This window comes from Lolium perenne, chromosome 7 (assembly GCF_019359855.2).
Source record: "Lolium perenne isolate Kyuss_39 chromosome 7, Kyuss_2.0, whole genome shotgun sequence".
NCBI classification, from domain to species: Eukaryota; Viridiplantae; Streptophyta; class Magnoliopsida; order Poales; family Poaceae; genus Lolium; species Lolium perenne.
Genome location: NC_067250.2, coordinates 25,895,360 through 25,910,789, shown reverse-complemented (window position 1 = coordinate 25,910,789; position 15,430 = coordinate 25,895,360). Strand labels below are relative to the sequence as shown.

Genomic DNA, 15,430 nt, shown 5'->3' with positions numbered 1-15,430 from the left:
CAGTTTAAGTAGTTCACTTCTGGTTCAGAATGCGAAGTGGTCGATGAATTAATCCATCTCTGCTGGGCTAGTAGCCTAGTAAGGTGGCATTGCAGATCAGCAGCTGTCTGATTGAAATATTCAGAAATTGTACGCAAACCAAAAATTGAGTACACTCGTAAGCCAGAGGATACAATACAGTTGAAGGATCTGATAATGACCCTTTTTTTTTTGGGGGCGTTCATGGGGACAAAATTTCCATCTTAGATAAGTACAGTAATACACAGGCTGAGTATGATCTTGACCAGGAATCAGGTACAAGAAAACTACAACAAACAAATGAGGTATGGACAAAGTGATACTGATATTATATTCATGAGGAGTTGAGGTTCAACGAACAACAAAATCATGCCATTACAGAGGAACATTGACAAGTTTCACCACCGTGATGTATTTGAGAGACTAGCAAGTACATATTAGTCATTGCCACGATCACAGGTACATCAATATGCAACCTAGTTCTCAACTTGCAATGGGATGATCTCCGGGCCGCTTGATAATACTTCAGTCTCTTTGGCTTGAAGTCTAGATGTAGGCCATAACTAACCATGTTATAGCTGGACAAGTAGTAACCAGTGTGGCCTGGGGGTTGTCATGAGTTAACCATGCATCCTCCAGAACATTTGCTGTGCCTGATCTAACCTTTATATGAATATGCTGTTAAAAGCCTCCTCTAATGCTCTTCGCTTACCCAACTCAGCAGTCCAACCACCTGCTCGTGCCCCTCTCTCCGCACGTAGTCTCATGGTCTCCTCATCATATCCTTGTAGAGGATCTAAGGCACCACCAATTGGTTGTGGAGCGTTGCCAGTCGGACGAGGCTGATTCAACCCACCTGGAACGGCAGCAGGCGCATACTGGCCTTGAACTCCTGCCCCACCACTTATGCCCTGGGAGCTTCCAGCAGCCTGTTACAGTTTGCAAAACAAACATTGGCATTTGTAGCACAAAGAATATAAGAAACATTTTAAGATAGATTAAAATGCATCACATGAGCTTCAAGTGTTAAGTAGAACAGAGAACAACAGGGAAGCTAACAAGCTTAAGTTCTTTATGGTTGGCATGCAATGATGCAGGCAACTGAACAGAATAAAGTTATGGAAAATATAAGTAGCAACTAGAAACTCAGGCCACAAAATGAACATGATATTAACCAATCTTCCAAAACCTTAGATAGCTGAACAACCAATATCCAAAGCTGCAATACCTCCACAGAATATTTCTTTAAGGAGATAGGATGAAAAATAAAGATGAAATGCACATTCACCACCAACTGAAAAATGCTAGCAGAATATCCAGCTTAGTAAAAGTATTTCCCTTCCATCACCGAACGATCGTGATTGTCAAATATGTTATATTTCAGATAGATTAAAACTTGTCGACAACATTTGATTGCATAGATCCGAAATAATGCAAAGGTGAAAAATCTATAAGGTGGCCTCTCAGAACTTAGCATTATACTGATGCCATTTATAAATAAATAAATGTATTATACTTATGAATACTTCACAATTGTTAAGTGAATATTCCCCATAGAAGAAGGCTTGTAAGCACCCAAAGCTGATATAACATACATATGTACGAAAGATTGCTATCAACTAACCGTATCACTGGAACCAGCTTTAACAGGATTCGTTCTGCTCGCTTTTAGTGCCGCTGCGAGATCTTCAGCCTACACAAGAACCACATTGGCCAGAAAATAGCAACAGCTCCCAAGTCAGAATCTGAAAGCCTTACCAGAGGGATAGAATATAGTACAAGAATAACATACCCTTTTAGCCCGCGATAGATATATCTGCTCAGCATTTTCCTGCTGGTACCTAGAAATTTTAGCCTCAATCGCCTCGACATCGAATCCTTCGATCAGGTTAAATGCTTCAAAGGGACATGAATTTCAAACAAATAAACAAGCCTTGATCGAAACCTCTGCATTGTTACCGATGCTAGAACGAGCAGGCCTACAAACAGGTGATGGGCAACTCACTCATGTCCTCGACTTCCTCCAGGTAGTCGTTGTAATCTTTCAGCGACGGGAAATGCTCCCGCGTCTTGTTGAATCTGAGGCCGCAACCCACACAAAAGGATCAGAATTGACAGCGGGAGTTGGTTCAGAGGAAAGGAACCTGGGGAGTTCAGGGGGAGGGAGCGCGCACATGCTGGCCATCCTCCGGCGCAGGGTCATCTCCTTCGCCCATGCGTTCCCTCCGCCGCCGCCCCCCACCACCACCATCTCGCCGCCGCCGCCGCCGCCGACTGGACCGCGGGATCAGCTGCCGTGGGGTCGCGCCGTAAGTGAGCTAGGGTTCTGACCGGAGGGGGAAGAAGAAGGCGAGCGGGGCCCGTGGTTGCAATTTTGAGAAAAGAAAGGAGGATCTTTTAGCAAAATAACACGCGATAGCGTATCTGAACCGCCCAATATTGATCGAACAGCTGAAGAAGCACGTGTCACGTGTTTGTAACCTTGGATCCTCTTTGCGGTCCACGTCAGAAACAGCAATGGCGCACCCGCTGCGCCTTCTCGGCCGCATGGCCGGCGGCGGCGGCCGCCGGGGCCGCCTCCCGCCTCCTCTCGCAGCCCTCGCCCACCTCTCCGCCTCGCCGCACCGGATCCCCGACCAGCAGCTCCAGTCACCTGCTCCCCCGCTCCCTTGCCCCCCTTGCTTTCTCCCTTTCGCCGTGCCCACGCGAAGCTTTTCCTGGTACTCCCGCTCCCCATCCGTCCCCGCCGCCGACGCAGTCGCTGCGGAGGCTCCGGTTGGCGAGGGCGCAGGGGTCGAGACGAAAGGCATCTACTTGGATGATGCGAGTACCATCGATTACGGGGAGGTGCTCCCCGGCGCCGCAGGCGGTGCGGCGGATGCTGCCGTGGGAGTGGCCGTCGGTAGCGATGGAAGCGGCGTCTCCGGTTTCTGTATGGGCACGGTAGTCGACGCCATCGACGGGTTCCATAGTCTCACCGGACTACCATGGTAGGCATCCTGCGGGCGGAAGGCTTGCCAACTGCCGCCATTAATTCCAACTTAAGTAGGCTTAGTTTGGCGTTTCTCATTCGCTTACGTTGCTTCTTTGTGGTATTTGCATGTGTTGTGACTTGTTGCCGCTGAACACTAGATCCTTCATTTCTGTGAACAACCAAGATAACCGCTGATTTGATTTTCATTGCAGGTGGATAACAATCTCCGTCTCAACTGTGGCCATGCGACTTGTGATACTCCCTGCTCTGGTATTACAACTTCACAAGACTGCTAAAATTGGCCAACTATTTCGAAAATGTAAGTTCTGCCAGCTTCTCACTGCCCTTTCTTGTGCTAAAAAATGTTTGATATGCATGGGCTTGACTGTGGCCAGAGAGTGCCAGATTCAGAATACTGTTGTTCATCTTTCATGAAAAAATTCTTAAATTTCCGAATATTTTGAATATTCACAACTAGCAAATGTAATTCTATTGTATTCTTCAAGTAAAAATATTCACTTTATCTTAGCCTTTCAGAGTCTATTCTATTGTTGTATGATTGAGTTTATATTGTATTTGTTTCCTTTTTTTATGTTTATCTGTTTCTGATTTTACTCTCATATATCTCTTTTTTAAAGTGCCCCCTCCATTCCCCCCTCCTCTATCAGGAAGGAGTTATCGTGACCAATACTCGCTTTTCCAGAAGAAAAGGCGAGAGCTCGGTTGCCCCTCCTTTCTTTGGAATTTCGCCTACTTTTCAGTTCAGGTAATGATAAAATCTTCTATAATCCACACAGTTTGAGAGTAAATAACATCGCAATTCATTTTCTGAAGTATTGCTTCTATTGTTTTTTGTTCCTAATCCCCCCACCCCCCCACCCACCTACACCCACACACACCCTTTACCCTGATCTGTTGTTTGAAAAGCATTTAAAAGAGCATTCTATTCACTCTGGGTTTTTTTTTTCTCGTATATGCAGCTCCCTTGCTTTATACTGTGGATGGCAAGCATCCGGAGTATGTGCCTGAGTAATCACCCTGGATTGGATAATGTATGTTCAAGGTATCTCTATACTCAATTATCTACTATTACATTCCTTTCAGTAGTCCTAAGTTTCTTAAAAGAGGATGTTCTGTGAAGCTCTTGCCGTTGTAACCATACATTTACACCAATGTGCCTTTTTATTTTCTGTTTATGAGGCATTTGCGAGCTATCCTCATTTTAGTAGTTTTGCAGCTTAAAATTCTGTTACAGAGATGGTGTTTCACATTTACCAACATTTCTACTAATTTCAATCATGATGTAATGTATGTAAAAATAGTAAACTAAATGGAATAAGCTCTGGCATTGGCATGAACTCAGTTAATGTCTGTACCCCCTCTATCCCAAAATAGGATGCCTATAATATTTGGATAAAGTCAAACTTCTCAAAGTTTGACCAACTATATAGAAAAAAGTGTCAACATTTATAATCCCAAATTAATATTTTTAGAACCATCATGAAATATATTTTCATATTATGTGCATTTAAAATTTTAGATGTTGATATTTTTTTGTATATAGTTGCTCAAAGTTTAAAAAGTTTGGACTTTGACTGAAAACTATAGGCATCCTAATTTGGGAAGGAGGGAGTAATTCACATTCAAGGATGTAAATTTGATTAACTGAAGAGATAATCTGCATAATATATTTTTGTCATTGACTAGTTAAATTTGTTTTCAACGATTTAATATTAATTTTCTGTTGGTATTTGTTGACAATTATACAGGGCGGTATTCTGTGGTTTCATAACTTGACCGAGTTTCCACATGGTGCTTTAGGTCCTGTTTTTCCTATCTTAGTTGCTGGACTCCATTATTTGAATATTCAGGTAATCTACTGCTTTGTATCCAGTTTTTGTGTTTTCAAATTTTGTTTACCATTTTCCCAATTTTGAGTGTGTTACCGTTACCTTCATTATTTCAGTTCAGTGACTTGCTAACATTTGATCCAATAAAATATAAGTTATGTAAGACCAAATTGATATCATTAGATTCATATAATCGCAAAGAATCTTCTACTGAAATTTGAACGATCTTCTGTTCTTTTCGTTGCTATTTGGATGTGAACTAGTTTATATATTTTCGTGAATCTAGGACTTGTTGCCGGTTTGCAGTAAATTGTCTAACGGTTCTTTCTTGCCTTCCTCAGATATCCTTCCAGAAAAGCCATACCAAGGAGTTGCCTGGAGTTTTAGGCGTACTAGCAAAGGCACGTTCCTGCAACCAATGTCATATTGGATACAAGTTGCTAGCTGTCACAACTCAAATGCAAATCACTTGCATAACTGGCCTATTGCTAAGATCTTGTGTGATGAATGTGAATGATTGGCGACTCACTCGGCAATCTGGATATTTTTTGCTAGTTTGGTGCAATCTGTAGCGCTGGATAGATTTAGGCACTTGCGCAGTTTAGTTGGTCAGTACTACTAAAGAATACACTCCACACTCCCTCTGTCAGACGACATATCTTTATAGCTGTATCATGAATGCATTACCGTTACCCTTCTGGTTTAATACAGTACAAGCTATGATCCTGAGGCTGCTACCTGTAAATATGCATAAAACCTTGCTTAGGCATATGTCTGGTGCTCCAGTGCTCCTGACCTTACAATCTGCAATATGGGATTTGTTTTCTCTATTAAGAAACTTGCTCAACTAGGTCCATTTGAATGCCCATGAATTTGTTTCCATGATAATATGATCATGTGTATCTCCATTCTTCTTATGTTCTGAAAACGTTTGTTTCTTGTTTGCAGTACTACAAGATATACCTTGATATTCTGTCTATTCCTTTGTTTCTTATCGCGTATGTGGTCCCTCAGGTAAGTTCCTTCCAATTTGCTTCATTTGGTTAGAGATGATTATTATGCGCACTAGATATGGTTTCTTGCAAATTGTAGAGTTATAGTTTTTTGCTCCATTTCAGTATATAGAGGGAGGGAGGGAAGGAGGGAGTGAATTTCTGTACAGTAACATGCTCTGTATCTCCACATATTCATACTTTCTCTCTCACTAGCAAACCAGGTTGGATGAATTAAGCATCAGTGCCCCAATTTGTTTTAAGTAATCAAAGTTCTTGGAGCAGGGCCTGAAGCTAAAATTAAGAAAGATGTTGTTCTATTAAGAGTTCAATAGAAGTTATTCTTATTACCATTTAAACATAATCATGCTTCATCATCAAACAGACTGAAAGAAGAATCACAGTTTAGCGCCTTTTTTTTGGTTTCATTTAGGTCGCTGTTCAGATGATAGTGATGCATTGTATTTACCCCTCTTATTGGCAGGGAAGCCTGATCTACTGGACTACCAATGGTTTATTTAGTGTAGCTCAGGTCAGTTGAAGCTATTCACTTATGTAATGAAAGCCTTTTTTTTGTCAACTTTGGATATTCCTGCACCAGTTATTATAACTCCATGCTTACATATATGTACGGACTTGATGAATGCAAGGAAAGCTCATAAGGCCCACCACTAGTTCTTTTGCATTATTTTGTAGTAAAGGAAATAAAAATATTTGGTATGGACTAATTTTACACCTTATATAGAAAAAAGGAACATCAGTCACATATAGACGAATTCTCTCTTTCCTTCGTGCCTATTTTTTGTTAGTCCGACAGATGTTCCAGTATCAATGATTTAGGCATGTGCAGATAGTTATGATGCAGACTTTATGTTTATATTACTGTTCCGATGTTCACATTGCATATTTTGCATTGTATCTAATCTTTGAAATATAAAAATGCAGCAATTGTCCCTCAGAAATGATGTTATCCGCAAGATGTTGGGATTGCCTGATATTGGAGCTCACTCTGGTAATGCATCACCAAAATCTGTTCTTGAGGGTCAGAAGGCAATGCAGGTGAAACCCTCTGAAAGTATTTAATGTTATAGCAATTGGCTGTTGCAGTCATGCCAATCTAACTTCACTAATTTCGCATCCACTTTCATCTCAGAAAGATCAGATTATTGCATTTGTTCTTCTTGAGCATATGCCTGTTTTTCTGCTGAATTCTTGTTGTAAACCAACTTGCAGCAATGGCCCCTTGGAGGTACTCCCATGCAATCAAAATTGGGATCATCTGATAACGAGACTCCAAAGTTTATGTTTGAGAATAGTACGATAATGGAAGAAAATGTATCCGAGTCCAGTTCACCTGAGGAGCTTCTTCAAGTATGAATGAACACAATCTACAGAAATTATGTCTGAGATGTTATTTTGTCATTGATTCTGAAGCACATATCTGTATTTTTTTTATAGCAAGCATTACAATATTTGCAAACTGGCTGTCAAGATCAAGCTATTCCACTTATCAAGTAAGTTGGTATAACCTATCTATATATGGTTGCTTTCTTCAGTTGGCACGCATTTTCATCTGCAAATAGTAGAAATTGATGAACCATTTTTTGCCTACAGAACAGCGATAGAGAAAAACCCAGATCTGTTTGACTGTTTGATTGGAATGGGGCAGATGTTGTTCCAAAATAAGTTGTTTGCTGAATCCGCAGTTTGTTATGACCATGCTATACCAATGGTATGTTGTAATCTCAGATGTTCTTTTGTACTTTGAATATTATGGGTTGAGGCAATATAACACAGAGTGATATAAGATTTAATGCTCCCTGTTGTGTAGATTAAAGAACAGGATCCTCTTCTTATACTTGCATACTTTGGTGCCGGTCTTTCACGACAACAGCAGGTAGAGTAATATTCCGTTGTGACCCGTTTTTAAGCCATTACAAATAACAGTGAATAATATCAGCACCCGTCAATTCCCATTGTAGGGCGATAATGAGACGGCAATCAAACTCCTGCAAAGAATAGCGGAACTCAAGGAGCCAGAGAAGAACAAGCAATGCTATTTCCAAGGCTTTATTGTTCTAGCAAGGTAACCAGCCTCTTTGCAGGTCATTTTATCAACGTAGGCTTCTGTAGAGTGACAGCTTTAAGTAGTCTGCACACTTCTAAGTATTGGATTCAGCAGAGCGAAGCTAGAATCCTTGCCAGTTGTTTTCCATTTTGCATTGCATCTTCATGTGTCTTGAAGCCACATAAGCATGTGAGCGTGCATAAGTGCACATTGTTTAATGTTGTGTCATACTGTCAGCTCATGGAGCCAACTTGGTAATTTAGTTCAAGTCCAGGTTGATTCAGGTTGCCTTATTGTAGCTAACTTATGTAACTTAGCTTTTACTACATATTAAATTTAGCCTGTGAATCTATGGCTAACTTAGTGCTTCCACCATTTCATATTAGAGGGGGTATTTGTATTAACTGGGAAGATTAAGTTGGATTTTTTTTGAAACGGAGGCAAAAGCTTTGCCTCATCTATTAATTAAGAAGAAAGTGCTCAGTTTTTAGGAGAAAACCGGGCGAAACCTACAACAACAGGGCCAAGCCCACACATCAACCAACTAGAACCAACAACCCAAGAGCACAATGTCGCAAAGAAGACCCACTACAAGAACATGACACCCAAAAAAGAGTCCAACAATTAATCAGCTGCTGAAACTTTCCTTGTTACGGCTCTCTTCCTTCTTTGGATTAAGTTGGATTTGAAGGATCTCTTCCTTCTTTGGATTAAGTTGGATTTGAAGAAAGAAAGGTAGTGGGGAAAATACTAGACTATTCTCAGGAGAGTTTACCACCGAAGTTGCATCTCTCTCTCTCTCTCTCTCTCTCTCTCTCTCTCTCTCTCTCTCTCTCTGTCTCTGTCTCTGTCTCTCTCTCTCTCTCCATGCCATATGATGGTGTGTGGAGAAAGACTGCAGAATGTTGGAACAGGATGGCAAGACTTAATGTCAGCTTTAGTACTTACTAGTACGAGGCTATGAGCCCTCTAAAATGAAAAGGACAGCAAGAATCTTTGCACCCATTTACTATGAAATTGACTTATTTTCTCTTTTCACCTCTTCGTTTTGGTCTTCTGGAAGAGAACCCTAATTGCTACTGAAGTGGCTGATTGTTTGCTTGCAGTATACTACTGAATGAAGGTCGTAATTCCGAGGCTGCGAAATACCTGCGACTAGCTATGGCTTATGATCCTACTGCCGAGAGACTTCTGAAGGAATGTGAAGACTCAATGGAACACCAACCAAGTCAGCAGAATATCGAGCCACCAGACCAGAAAAGACCATAAGACATGTAGAACAGGGACATTATAGTGCTTTCTTTTTTTCAACATCAGCACAAGGTTTTCTTGGCAGTTTAATAGAGATCTGCTATATTTCCTAGTCAGGAAGTTTAGTTCATCCTTGGAGATTCTAAAATATACGTCAGATTTTGTTTTGTTTTGAAATCAGATAGGGGCAGTGACCCAATATATAAATCCATTGGAAGTCGTGAGGCATTGTTATTTTACCATTACGGTGTTAATCTTAGTATCTAACAACAGCAAGTATGGTTTGATCAAATTAATTCATAACTCTTTGGATCTGATTTTCATGTTGAGGAGGTATGTTGAAATTTCGTTTGGATCTTGAAATTGCAGCTGCGCATCTTCTATCTTGGAATTGCATGATGCAAGTGCACTGATCGTGTTGAATCAACTGCTAAACTATGCGCTGTATAAGTCAAAATCGCTAAAGCTTAGTTGGCCATCTTACAATTTTCTCAAGCTCGCTTCTGCGGCAACTTGATTTTTGGTGCCGTCACGCACGGGCACGGTGAGCGCTGCCTTCCACTTGGCGGCGACACCCTCCAACGCCCGGCGCGACGACCCTTCTGGCGACCAAGCGCGCGCCCCTGCTTGCTGCAGGTTGCCAGCCCGGCGCCGCGCGGCACGCCCCTTCTCCCCTTCCATGAGCTCCTTCACGGCGGCCGCGACTTCCTCGCGAGCCACCACGCCGCTGCCATCCTCTCGCGGTCGCGGTCGCAGCGCCACCCCGAGTCTCCTTTCCAGCACAACGGCGTTCATCCTCTGCTCCGCGTACAGCGGCCACGCGAGCATGGGCACGCCGTACACCGCGCTCTCTAGCGCCGAGTTCCACCCGCAGTGCGACACGAAGACCGCCGTCGCCGGGTGAGACAGCACGCGCACCTGAGGCGCCCACCCCGGCACGGCGAGGCCCCTGCCCTGGGTCCTTTCGAGGAAGCCATCGGGAAGCCACGCCAATGGGTCGTCTTCGTCGCCGCCGCTCCCATAGGCATAAGAGCAGCCGTCCAGGCTTGGCATCCGCACCACCCAAAGGAACCTGTAGCTGCTCGCCTCTAGCCCAGCGGCGAGCTCGGCTGTCTGCTCAACAGACAGCGCTCCAGCGCTTCCGAAGGAGAGGTACACCACCGACCTTGTCGGCTGGCGATCCAGCCACTGGAGCATGGGGCAGGAGCCTCCAGCTTCGTCGTCGGAGTTTGATCGGACCAACGGCCCCACGGGGAACACCGGCGGGAACGCGCCTTGCTTGAACGATTCCACGGTGGCAGCTTCCATCTCGTCGAAGGTGTTGGACAAGAAGCCGTCAGCAAGGCGGTATTCCTGGCCTGCCTTCAAGGTGTGCGCGTAAACCAACTTGCTAATGTCATGATACGGCAGCGGAAGGTCTGCGAGGGGCAGCGACAAGCCACCGGGGAACTCGAGTGGCATCGGGAGCTCGCGGTACTCGCCAGGGGCAGCGCCATCGTGGAGCTCCACCAGGCGGCGCATCAGGTAGATCAATGTTAGGCTGGTGGGGACGAAGACATAGCCCGGGACGCCGAGTTCGGCGGCGAGGGGCAGCGCCGCGGAGCACAAGAAGTCTGGCACCAGCGCGGCGAGCGGGGTGATGGAGCGAAGCAGGGTGCGGAGGCTGGGGAGGGAGCGGCGAATAAGCTCAACGAGCACGGTGAGAGGACGGGCGTCGGCGGGGAGATCGTCCATCTGGACGGCGGGGAGCGAGGCCGTGGAGACGGAGAGAGGGATGCTGGCTTCCGGGCCGGGGAGGCCATTGAAAGTAACGAGCGTGGCCGCGAAGCCGTGGTGCTCGACGAGCCGCGATGCAAGCTCGGCCAGCGGTATGAGGTGGCCGACGCCGGGGCAGGCCAGTAGTACAACGTGACACGGCGCCGTGGATGGCGTTGGAGCTCTTGTCAACGATTCCATTGCTAGCTAGCCTGGATACAATCGGTAGTGTTTCAGCACCGTGGGTAAACGTGGCAATGTGGTATGAGGCTGACGACGCCCCGGAAGCATATAGCGAAAATCTCATACCACTCATGGTTCACAAGCTATCGATCCATTGAATGGTTGACGTCAAGCATATTGCGAGCATCCGGTACCACATGCGTATGTGACTTTGATTCAAGCTGGCCATTTTCCCTATGGAGACGGGTACCCACGGGCATTTGTCCGCTAAGGGCATGTACAATGGTGATGACTCAGCTATCTGTAAATGATAGTTATAGGTGATTTTGGTGATGTGGAGGAAAGAGAATGAGGAGAGAGAGGAATGTTGTCTGTAAAGTTATAGACAGTTTGTAGACTTCTTACAGACGGCTTACAGACAATATTTTTATTGTTGTATGAAGGGTGTCTATAACTTATATTCACACATAGTTATGGCTAAAAATAGATAGCTACAGACAGACCATTGTAGACACTGACTGTCTATATATGATATGGAGTGCTATTACAGTCTAGACCATTGTACATGGCCTAAGAACCGGGGATGGGAACTGAATTCGCCCCGTGGGATCGTGGGGTGGGTACCCGGTAGTTTAACGAGGTGGGTATGGGGATCTAATTCTGCCCACGAACACTACACGGGTACCCGAAACCCTACATGTTAGTGTAATAGAAAATCTAACTTATCCCAACCGCTTCACTTATCCCTTGCCTCTAGCCGCCACAAGCCACAAAGCAATGAATTCCGAGTCTCGCACACCTTCTCCAAATCACTATGGGCACGTTTGGTAGCCTGCAGCTAATTCCTGCATCAGTGGCGCAGCGGGAAGGAGCCCCCTGCGTGTCCAAGATGGGCCATGGGCCATGGGCCATAAAAGCGACTTTGTTTGGTGGCCCGCACATAGAGTTTTCAGGGATTGTAGCAGCCTAGAACAACGCCAGTACTGTTTGGTTGCAACCCATAATCCGGTTCTGCTTGCCTCTTCCTCTCAGTGGTGAGGTTACCAGTGATCAACAGCACAAGTAAGAACACAATCATAGACGACAGAGAACTTAGAAGTGATCATTGACGATACAAGTTCACGACACAACATTTTGCAGATATGATCATAGTTCTGGACACGGCAGACATGATCATAGTTCAACACACTAGACACGAACGGGAACTAGACACGACATGGTACCATGTTAGCTTTAGACATGATGCTCGAAGACGACACACCTGGTGTCATTGCCATGGCACGAGCACCTGCTCACCACCTCAGTGCAGGTGTGGTCGAAGATGACCACACTGTACTCGAAGGAGGGCACCTTCCTGAAGGTGAGGAACTGGCTTACCTTGAGCTGATGGGCGACGATGAAGGCCGTCCATCCCTGGTCGATGAATGCGTCATTGCCTTCTCTTTTCGTAGTCATCCTCCAGTTTCATCCTATGTTGGTGGTGACGATAATGTTGGAAGGAATTTCTCCGAACCACTTGACGAAAGCTTTAGGGATCATGAGTTGGCCGAAGGTGGGATTGAAGATGATGCGGAGGAAGTGGTCCGGCCATGCCTCCTTGTGGAGGTGGCCGACCTTAGCCGGCCTTCCACGACGCTTCTTCGTCGGTCCCTCGCTGGGAACCTCAGCAGGTAACCCAAGCATGATCTTCTCAGTCTGCCAGAAGAACACAAGCCATTAGAGGTGTGCCTTATCACAAGTAGTTTAGATGAAAACGGACATTGATAACATTAGTAAGGCCTCATATATTTGGTCACACGGCACGCATAGGGAGTGGCCACAAACTAAGTGTAGTGTGCAACGACTGTGGCACACATGACTAAGTTTGAGGCCACCACCTAGGCTTCTATTATGCCTTTGTTGAATCATTGGCCAATGCACCAAACATACCAAAACGAGGCCTTATATGTAGCATCACACGGCAGGCAAAGAGATTATCCGCAAACTAAGTCTAGTGTGCCAGTAATATGGCACACATGACTAAGTTTGAGGGCAGCACCTTGCCTGCCGTTGTGCCATCGTTGAATCATTGGCCAATGCAGAACTAAAGAAGCAGAAACATGCAAAGCAGGGTATTAGAGGCCTCATACAATGAGGACATATGGAGGAGATGTTTGACTAGAACCAATGGCATGGTCATGTTAAGTCATGCCATAGGTTCTGATCAATCATCTCCTCATACTATGATCCTAGGTTATAATCATTGGCCTAGTTCAATCAAGAAACAACACAAGTAGCAGTTCAAATTGAGAACATTACGAGTGGTACTTAGGGTACATTACAAATTCTACTTAGACCATATTACAAATTCTCTTACAGTACATCTACATCACATTCATCACTCGTCACAAGTAGTCCTGATCCTCTTGAGCTTGTCCTTGATTGCAAAGTTTAGTTGAAGCGGATCGTATATGCCATACTCTAGTTTTCTCTTCTCAACCTCCAAAGCCTTTTTTCTGCCTCACATTCCTGTTTCTTAGCCCTCATCACGTGTTCTTGTGTTCTATGCAGATTCTTCAGCATAGCAACTTCGTTCTTCAAGTCCCCCCACTCCTCTTGCGTCTGAACAAACTAACGCCACTCAGCTTAATCTTTCACACAACAATCACAATATGCTAAATCTGAACACAAAAAAACCCTTCTCCTCTATGCATGCATAGTAGAATCTAGCAGCTTCACCAATCCAAAGCCCGGTCTATGAAGGATCTACCGCAATTGGAGATTAGATAACAGATCTAAGCAAATCGAGACTGTGAACAACAAGAACTGGACAAGAACAACAAGCAATGGTGAGGAACACGTTGCAAACATCAATCCGAACCCTATCCTAATGGAAACCCTAGCAGATTTAATGTGCATGTTGTCGCAAATTGCCCGAGAATGGCATGTTCTGGCAGAACGAGTACGAAGGTGAGAAGGAGAGGTCGTTACCTCCATTGTTCCGGCCGAGGACGAGCTCGAGGTCGCGGGCGAACTCGAGATGCCGATGAAGACTGCGGAGCAGGTTCCGGCCGATGTCACGGTGCTGATCGCCGACGTCTCCTCCTCCGGTACCAGTGCTCCTCCGTGCGGCGGTCCGGTGGATTGGTCGGCAGGAGGGGAACCGCCGGGTGATGTGGCAGTTTGGGGGAGGTGAGAGTGCGGTCGCGAGTGAGATGAAGGAGATGGGAGCGGTGAGGCTAATTATGGTGCGTGTTGCCGAAGGGACGTGGCGTTTCCACCTCCCTTCCCCACGTGTGCAGCCTTCTGGCCGCAACGGGCCTGGCCCCGGAGAAACTGCAATTCCGGATGTTCCTCCAGTGCCTGTCCCAGAGGTGCTTTGAAAACCGTGTAGTGCAACAATACGGATCGGCCCAGGCATCTAAACAAACCGAAAATTGCTAGCCCGATGTGAGCCAAGGGACATGCAGGATACCAAAATATGTGTGTGTTTTCCTCTACACAAAAGCTGCCGCCGGCGCAGCTCCATCAGGTTGTACCATCCCATCCACCGGCAAGAGCTAGGGAGCCGCATCCGTGACCAGCTGCCGTGCACGCGCACATCACTGTCGCCGGGAGAAGGGAGCTGCCCTTTCGCATCCAAGGAGTTGAGAGCCCACACGGTATTCGAAGGTGATGAGCAGAGAAGGTTGACTCCACGTGCGGCGACCAGCAGCGGGACACCGGCTCGTCCATTTCTTCTTCATCACCTACTTTTTTTTTGAACAAAGCAAGGCGTCGAGGACGCCAAATTTTCATTCAGCTCATATACACAGTACATCAAGCAGTACAAACCCCTGTATATCAATGTTTTGGAGAGAAAGAGCAACAGGGCATATGCCTACACATCTATGAGCTGAATTTAGACAAGAAAAGATAGGCAACGACTGTGATCGTCGAAGTGCCTGTTTTGCACAATCATGGGCTACTCCATTTAGACTCCTTTTGATGTGATAGATATCCAGAAGAAGCTGTTCTGAAGACCTCTTGTAATCTGCTATCTGCTGCCTGAGTTCCTAGGGAACCTGTGCATTTGTAACTGATGAAGCTGCAGCTGCTCTTGCAAGAATGAGGTTATCAATGAAGAAAGTTACTCCTTGTGCTTGGAGCTGAGAAGCAATTTTTGATGCAAGGAACAGTGCAGATGCTTCGGCAAGAAGTGGCGAAGAAGGTTGTGCTGTTGAGGCTTGTATCATGATGGTTTCTTCCCGATTTTGCCTAAGAAGCTGACAGTATAGCCCTATGCCTGTTCTCAGATTTTCTTGTGAACTCCTTTTCTTCCATGTCGCATCCAAGAAGATTTTGCTTCCTTGAATTTGTA

At 45.4% G+C, this 15,430-nt stretch overlaps 3 protein-coding genes across 3 annotated transcripts; 1 reads left to right on the top strand and 2 right to left on the bottom strand.

Moving 5' to 3' along the window:
* Nucleotides 1-326: 326 nt before the first annotated feature.
* On the bottom strand, nucleotides 327-2,364 carry LOC127318044 (uncharacterized). The gene is made up of 5 exons (XM_051348662.2): nucleotides 2,193-2,364; nucleotides 2,024-2,097; nucleotides 1,811-1,914; nucleotides 1,643-1,711; nucleotides 327-947 (listed from the first exon to the last, which is right to left on the bottom strand). Exons 1-5 carry the CDS (start codon nucleotides 2,267-2,269, stop codon nucleotides 684-686), a joined length of 588 nt encoding a protein of 195 aa, XP_051204622.1. The 5' UTR covers nucleotides 2,270-2,364; the 3' UTR covers nucleotides 327-683.
* Nucleotides 2,365-2,498: 134 nt separating this feature from the next.
* Nucleotides 2,499-9,395, top strand: LOC127318042 (ALBINO3-like protein 2, chloroplastic). The gene is made up of 15 exons (XM_051348660.2): nucleotides 2,499-3,008; nucleotides 3,205-3,311; nucleotides 3,631-3,758; nucleotides 3,973-4,044; nucleotides 4,762-4,863; nucleotides 5,184-5,243; nucleotides 5,791-5,856; nucleotides 6,319-6,366; nucleotides 6,780-6,893; nucleotides 7,068-7,205; nucleotides 7,293-7,348; nucleotides 7,449-7,566; nucleotides 7,666-7,731; nucleotides 7,817-7,920; nucleotides 9,009-9,395. The coding sequence occupies exons 1-15, from the start codon at nucleotides 2,536-2,538 to the stop codon at nucleotides 9,169-9,171; spliced, it is 1,815 nt and encodes a 604-aa protein (XP_051204620.1). The 5' UTR covers nucleotides 2,499-2,535; the 3' UTR covers nucleotides 9,172-9,395.
* An 87-nt stretch (nucleotides 9,396-9,482) lies between these two features.
* Nucleotides 9,483-11,182, bottom strand: LOC127318043 (hydroquinone glucosyltransferase-like). The gene has a single exon (XM_051348661.2). The coding sequence runs from the start codon at nucleotides 11,107-11,109 to the stop codon at nucleotides 9,634-9,636; it is 1,476 nt and encodes a 491-aa protein (XP_051204621.1). The 5' UTR covers nucleotides 11,110-11,182; the 3' UTR covers nucleotides 9,483-9,633.
* Nucleotides 11,183-15,430: the final 4,248 nt, after the last annotated feature.

Bases quoted from the DNA above. Each gene is read 5' to 3' on its own strand.
- LOC127318044 (XM_051348662.2), bottom strand. From the start codon at position 2,269: ATGGTGGTGGTGGGGGGCGGCGGCGGAGGGAACGCATGGGCGAAGGAG. The intron at 1,915-2,023 runs GTGAGTTGCCCA...GTCCCTTTGAAG, and splicing joins GGAGGAAGTCGAGGACATGA to CATTTAACCTGATCGAAGGA. The intron at 948-1,642 runs GTTAGTTGATAG...AAACTGTAACAG, and splicing joins AAGCTGGTTCCAGTGATACG to GCTGCTGGAAGCTCCCAGGG.
- LOC127318042 (XM_051348660.2), top strand. From the start codon at position 2,536: ATGGCGCACCCGCTGCGCCTTCTCGGCCGCATGGCCGGCGGCGGCGGC. The intron at 6,367-6,779 runs GTCAGTTGAAGC...ATAAAAATGCAG, and splicing joins GTTTATTTAGTGTAGCTCAG to CAATTGTCCCTCAGAAATGA. The intron at 7,206-7,292 runs GTATGAATGAAC...TTTTTTTTATAG, and splicing joins CACCTGAGGAGCTTCTTCAA to CAAGCATTACAATATTTGCA.
- LOC127318043 (XM_051348661.2), bottom strand. From the start codon at position 11,109: ATGGAATCGTTGACAAGAGCTCCAACGCCATCCACGGCGCCGTGTCAC.